Raw genomic sequence first — 7,200 nt, 5'->3', positions numbered from 1 at the left:
GCGGGGTGCGCAGCTCTCGCGGGGGTGCGTAGCGGCCTGCGCCGCGCGTGCGAGGTCATCCGCGGCGCTGTTGCGCAGAAGCGCGTGGCTGGGGGACGTGCCTCGGGGGCGGGCGGGGCGGAAGCGGGAGCGGTGTTGGCGGGCGGTTGGTGCGGCAACGTGGCGGCGGGGGGCAGGAGGCGCGGACAAACTGCGAGGGACAGGCGAGCGGTGAATTCAGCGCCGCCTTGATTTTCGCGCAAGGTGACGCGACGCGACGCGACGCGCCGCGCTGCTGCCGCATGCTCGCGGCGCGCGGCGAGCGACCAACGTTCCGCGCCGCGCCGCGCTGCGAGACGCCTCCGCCCAATCACTTCGGCCGCCGAGCCCCCGCATCCCGCGTCTACACGCGCCGCCCCGCGAGGACGTGTCCGACCATCGCCGAATTCTCGCGCCCTACCGTGCACTCCGCTCCGTGCCAGTGCTCCCGAAATCTGCCCCCGCTTGCTACGCTCGCGCCGATAGATGGCGCCGCCAGACACCCCCGCTCCCCTGCAACCACCGCTAACAGATCCGCACTGTAAACATTCGTCTGACCAGACCTGTATAAAACCTAAGCTACTCACCATCCTTTTATACTTCGGCAACACAGCCCACTTGCATAGCAAAGCACACGATGACCAGCCCCCGCATCCCGACGCTGCTGTTGCTTCTTTGCGTCCTCTCTCCCCTCCTTCCCTCCGCGCATGCCGCGGGCAGGCGCTTCCGCAACATCGCCACAGACAAAAGCCGCGGCCTCAAGTACAGCCGCACACCGTCGCGCACGCGCCCGGCATGGTTCCGCTTGCTCAAGTCTTCGCTCACCGAACCGCTGCAGGCCCAGCTCACGCCCTCGTTCCCGTGGGATGTGCACGGCCAGCCTGGCGTTGCTGTCGGCGATTTTGATGGTGATGGCCTAGATGATATTTACGTCACCAACGGGCCAGGCTCGCACAACTCCTTGTTTATTAACCAGCTGAAGCGAACGGGGAAGCTCTCTTTTCGCGATGTCGCGAACAGTGTCGGAGTTGGTGCGCGTACCACAGATGCGACTGGTGTGTGCTACGGCGACCTGAACGGCGATGGGAAGAACGATATTGTTGTTGTGTCTGAGTTTGACCGCAACATCATATTCCTCAGCACCAACACCACGGTCTTCCGCCGTCTGGACTGGGTCCGCGCCACCGGAGACCGCACGAAGAAGCCGTCCTCCGGGTGCGCCATCGGTGACGTCAACAACGACGGCCGCCTAGATATCCTCGTGTCCAACGGCGTCCCGCGGAAGACCGCCGAGGGCTGCCTTGTCGTCGCCTTCGCCATGTCCAGCCCTAATCAGCTCTTCCTCAATATGGGGCCGAGAGGCGCCGTGCCGCTTAAGTTTAAGGACGTGTCGCTCACGTCCGGCATCAACAACTTCGCCACGCCCGACATTCCACGTGGCAAGTACACCATGTCGTGGGCAGCGGCCCTCGTCGACATCAACCTCGACGGGCACCTAGACGTTGTGCTCGCCGACGACCAGTGCGGACTGGCAACCAAGCAGACCGACCCTGCGAACGGCGCCAACCGCGGCTGGATCCACGTACAGTACGGCGATGGCACGGGCAATTTCCGCCCGACAGTACTGTCGCCAAAGAACCCAGCCGCGAACAACCGCGTCGCTGGTGACGACTCGTGGATGGCGCTCGGCTTCGGTGACTTCAATTGCGACGGGAAGGTCGACATCTTCGGCTCCAACGCCGGCGACTACCATGCCGCCATGTTCAACCTGTTCATGGGACGTACGCCGTCCGGCCTCATCGGGCAGTACTCATCGCGATGGTGGCTGGGGACGGGGGATAACAAGTTTGAGGACGCCTCAATTGAGGAGACGGGCGCGACTGTGTTCGGATGGGGTAACGCCGTGTGCGATTACGATAACGACGGCGATCAGGACATTTTCATGGTCGGAGGGCTCGACTTTCCCGCGTTTGGCGGCAGCGATAACCCCAACGTCATTTACAAGAACGAGGGGTGCACCGGGAAGTTTTCGTACGACACGACGTCGTGGGGCGGGAGCGGTCGGTACCGCAACTACCGGGGGCTGGCCATCGGCGATTTTAACATGGACGGATACCCGGACATCGTTGGAGCGTCTGGGTTTGTGGCCAAGGCGCGATCGCTGACAAGGATTATCAACTACTCGTCAGAATTTGACCAGACGGCCTACTTCACGCAGATTCTGCAGCGCAATGAGGAGGCCAAGTGGGTGTGGACGGGCAACTCGCTACTGAAAGGTGACTTGATGGTGGATATAAACCGGGCGACGGATCGCAGCAAGTGCTGGGTGTCGGTTCAGGCGATGGGGACACGCGGGATCTTGGAGGGCGGTAAGGTGAATCGCGGGGGGCTGGGGAGCACGCTGTTCGTGACTGGGAAGGGGATGAAAACGGTGACGACGCCGATCGCCAGCGGAGAGAGTTTTGGTTCGCAGCACAGCCCGCGGCGAAACTTTGGGCTCGGGGCAGCATGCAAAGGGGACGTCGAGATCCTGTGGGCCGGTGGAGGACGGATGAGATTGTACGGCGTGCAGAATCGCGAGCGACTGACGATACCGGAGGTGCCTTGTGATTTTGCAGGAACTTGGGAGACGGAGGAGGCGTATGAGGAGTGCGTCGACAGCAGCGTGCGGGCGCTGGTAGGAGCAGGAGTGCTCAAGCGACGGATGGCGAAAAGGATAGCAGAGAGCGGGCTGAGGGCGAGGAAGGAATTCTTGGCACGGAGGTAGACGAGAAGGGGTTGCGCTGTGTATGTAGATATAGAGGTGAACGCGAGTATTGTACATAAAGATGATGTTTGGCACACAACTGCTGAAGGCGAGAGACTATACTGTACCTGGCATCTCTCGAGTTTAGAGTAACTTGCGCACCATCCCTCATTTCGCCAAAGCTCTCTCACTGGCGCTGTTTTATAACGCGAGATGGATCAACTACATCTTTACCCAAACGTTAGTGTCTATCAATTACCAATGCCGCATCCCGCAAACATGCCCCGCAGCCTCAAAGCCCGGCGCGCAGCGCCACCGCGATGAGCACCTCCTCCACCCTCGTCCCATACCTGGCCGCGAACGCCGTGTACGTTAGCCCCTGGGTCCTCGACAGCAGCCTCATGCCCCGCGCGTACTTGGGACTGTTCACCAACATCCTTTTCTCCACGCACCCCCTCCCCTCGCAGTAGCTCGCCATCCGCATCGCCACGCCCTCGAACCGAACTATGTGCCCTTCCGTAGCGCAGCTACCCTCTGCGTCGCACAGGACCGTCGCCCACGCGTGCTTCGTCCAAGCTAGGGAGGACGCGGGCAGGTGCGTCAGTGCCCGAGCATCGATGCACGTGTTGCCCTCCACATCCCCCGTCTCGGAGCCTGAGCTGGTGGGCGTAGGTGTCACAGTCATCAAATCAGGAGAAGGACCTGGCTCGTCGTCCGCGCTGGAAGCGTCCGGGGAAGCCTCTCCGTCCTCTTCGTCCGTTAGCATGTTCTCTTCCATGTCCTGCGACCCTGACGGCTCCGCGGACACCTCCTCCTCCTTCACGTGCTGGAGGTCCACCGCCTCGATCTCTGGGATCGCCGCTTCTACATCTTCCGACACACAGATTTGCGCCTCGGTCATCTTTGCGCAAACTTCCCGTCCCTCACATTCCTGGCTTGCCTTGCAATTGCGCAGATCCTCCGGCACGCAGAAGCAAGACTCGTTGTCTTTGCACCGCTTCGATGAATCGTCCAGTGCGCTGCTGCACACACGGTCGCCCTCGCACTCCTTCGTATTGCTACAAGGGTACAAAGTGAAGCCGGCGCCAGGGCTGCGCTCCTCCTTCGGCGTCCCTCCCACGGACTCCAAGTCGTCGGCGTAGCTGACGATCACGGTTGACACGCAAGCCGAGTCGGGCACGTTTGGCAGCTTTGTGCATGTCTCTCGCTCGACGCACTCGTCTGCAGCCGTGCAGAAGTCCGGCCCGGTGGCCGGCACGCAGATGCAGTCTTCGCCTTCTTCGCACGGCTGCAGGGAGAGCGCGTCTTCGGAGAGGATGCAAATGCGTTCCCCCTCGCAATGACTTGACAATTCGCACGGTTCACCGCTTACACCTTTGGTTTTCTTGCGCGGCGCGTCCACTGCCGGGGCATCCACTGCCGGTCCGGGCTTCCTTTTAACGGTTTCGTCCAAGTCCACGTCGGAGTCGAGCTTAATCACCCCATCGTTTTTCGCACTCACGGCCGTCACTTCGCGCAACCCAGCCTCGGCGTCGGCCGCGACACAAATTTGCTTGTCGAACACCCGCCCGCAGAGCTCTCCCAGCTCGCACTCAGTGCTCTCTTCGCACGGTTGCGGGCTGTTCTGGAAGCAGTAACAGCGCTGCTCGGCCTCGCAAGGGAGGGCCCCCCCGATACCCATGGTGTACACACAGCTGCGGTCACCCAAGCAGTCAGACGTCGCGGTGCAAGGGAACATGGTAAGACCCCTGGATGGCGATCGCAATTCCTTTAGGCTATTACCCGGAGCAGCATAAGCCGCGATAATGGCGGACACGCAGAAGTTAGACGAGTCGGCCCAAGGCATGGCGACTTCCGGGGGTGGGGCGCAGATTTCGCGCGCTTCGCACTCCGAGGTTGACGCGCATGGCTTGACGATTGGCGGAAAGCAGCGGCAAAGGAAGCCACGGCGGCAAGGCAGGTGAGTGGATGAATCTTCGCGGACGCAGCGGCGGTTGCCGGAGCAGTCGCCCGTGGTGATGCAGGCGTCTGCGGTCATCCCCCGCAGACGGCGCGTGTCCGGCGTGCGGACAATAAAGTTGAAGGTGCGTTCAAGCGGGGAGGCGAGAGAGATGTGGGGATGGAGGAAGAGAGAGAGGAGAAGGAGAGTGGAGAGGTTAAGGAGTGACATGGCGATGCGGGCATGTAGGGGGAGCATGAGGCCGGGGAGGGTGGTGGGGTCAGGGGTGCGAGACAGATGAAAGGTAGGAGATGGTTGGATAGAGGGATAGTCTTCATGTCTTTATACTCGGGAGGGCTTGAAAAGCTTTCAACTCTGAACGCTGAGTTACTTCTCAACTGCGAATGCAACAGTGGAGTTATTGCATGTCAGTCACATAACGGCAGTCGGACGCATGCTGATGCACATCTTTCTTGTTCGAAAATGGCGAGCAGGCACAGTAATGATTCGTCGACTTCGACCGGGGAGTGAGTTTGACTCCCAACCCGCAAGAAGCCGGTGTCGAAAACGGTGTCGAAAACGGCAACAGGGTCTTCAGGAGTATCAACATGAATTTTGTCCGCCACCTGGCCACGATTCACACATGTAATATGCAGATGTGGACTGGTTGAGATCATATCCTCGTACACGTGTGTACTTTTGGTTTATCATCTCTGTCTTTGGCGTTGATCCGAATAAATGACTAAGTAATGTACTTGTACATGTGTACAGATTGTTTCTTGTTATACTTTCAGTCTGCCATCTGCGATAAATTTGAGCCGGCACAACTCTTCTCATGCGCCTGCAACTTAAGTACCGTATACTGTATCCTGTATCCTGCAGGTTCCCTATTTCTTTCCCGAACAAAGCGCCTTCTCTATCTTTCGCTGGAACATTACCTGTTTCTACGCTTCCCTTGAAACAATACTGTGCCAGACGTACCCAGTTCCAGTGTACTTTCTCGGAACTTCATTCATTTACTGTCTGTACTAGCGTGGTTGAGCATGTCGTGCATAAAACAGTCAATAAGAAACAAACAGAATTAAAAGCCTTTTTGAAACTTGTTAAACAGACGGGGGTGAGTGCAGTAGAACTATCAATCGATGTCCATATCATCAAGAGACAATTCAATCCTCGTGTTTCGTAGCATTCGGCAAAAGCGGTCTACAAACATAGTTGTCAACAAACACATCTCCGTTCTCACTATCATTGAGATGTGGAAGCTGTGTCTGTGCACAAAATTGGGGAAGTCCTTGTCGTTGCTGAGGTACTTCAGCCTCTACATCATCTTGCCTTATTTCCGGTCGAGAGTTTACATGACGCGATTCCGAAGTAGGCATTTCTGCAAGAAAGTCTGAAGAATTGCACCCTTCGATGCTGATCTCATGGTCTTTGCACATCTCTTGGTGGTGAGAGTCAGTCTTTTCATTTCTCTCAAAAATGTTCAACGCTTTTGTCACCTCATATTTCTCCTTCTCCGCAAGAGGAATACTTCGGAGATGATTGATATGGTCCTCAACTTCCGAGCACCTTTCGGCATATACAGTAATAGCTTTAGCCAAGTTATCTCTGTTTTCGGGAGAAGTTCGTCTCAGGAGAGTTGTTAATTCCCGAGATATAACCTTTCTGTACAACTTACTTGCCGCCGCTGACCTTCGATTATTTCGCAGCCGTTGATAGTACTTCTCCGCACCAGTTAGAGTTGAGAAGTCTGCTGATGGACTGGCCACTGATTCATGAAAAGATTGACGGGCACATTCGGCTCTTCTCATGATATCTGCTCCCCACCGGAAAGATTGCAGTGATTCCACCTTCTGCAGGTTCCTTTCTGAGCAGAATTTCGATATAAATTTGTCTCGTGACTCCTTGCCGAAAGGATCCCCTACCAACCTTCGTTGATTATTAGTTGAATAGATGATATCCATCCTAGTGGGCGGTCTTGCTGATTCTTCCGTTGTGCGAGAATGGTTACTGAAACTTGTCTCTCCAAGAGGGCACAGATGGTTCGTGCTGAGATTGGCAGTAGATACTCCTTCCGATGCCTCGTAGTCTTGAAATATTATGTACTTGAGCCAGCAATCAAACAAAACAAAGCTATGGTATCTCTAGACAAGACCTGCGCATGAGAAGGAGAAGAGACACCGACATACTTCTTGTATTCTATTATGCACCAACAGTGCCAAGTGAACTGATATTTACACAGGCATTCGACATACTTCTTGTATTCTATTATGCACCAACAGTGCCAAGTGAACTGATATTTACACAGGCATTCAGCAACACAGCCTACAAATCAGTGCAATGCTTTTGCGACACGGAGGGACCTTCTTTTTGAAAACGCTTACAGCCAATTTGACAAAAGGTCCGACCAAGGAAATTACGACGTCTATTAGAAAATTTATGGGCTATTCCGAAATATTTCTTCTTGGAAAATATGTTTTCTATCGATAATATTGCA

The 7,200-nt window shown here is 56.3% G+C and overlaps 1 protein-coding gene across 1 annotated transcript; it reads left to right on the top strand.

The window, feature by feature from the left end:
* The first annotated feature begins 655 nt into the window (after positions 1-655).
* On the top strand, positions 656-2,785 carry CHC_T00005633001 (hypothetical protein). The gene has a single exon (XM_005717177.1). It carries the CDS (start codon positions 656-658, stop codon positions 2,783-2,785), a length of 2,130 nt encoding a protein of 709 aa, XP_005717234.1.
* Positions 2,786-7,200: the final 4,415 nt, after the last annotated feature.

The sequence above is a fragment of the Chondrus crispus genome, genomic scaffold (genome assembly GCF_000350225.1).
Source record: "Chondrus crispus Stackhouse genomic scaffold, scaffold_303, whole genome shotgun sequence".
NCBI lineage: Eukaryota > Rhodophyta > Florideophyceae > Gigartinales > Gigartinaceae > Chondrus > Chondrus crispus.
This window is presented reverse-complemented; position numbering and strand designations above follow the sequence as displayed.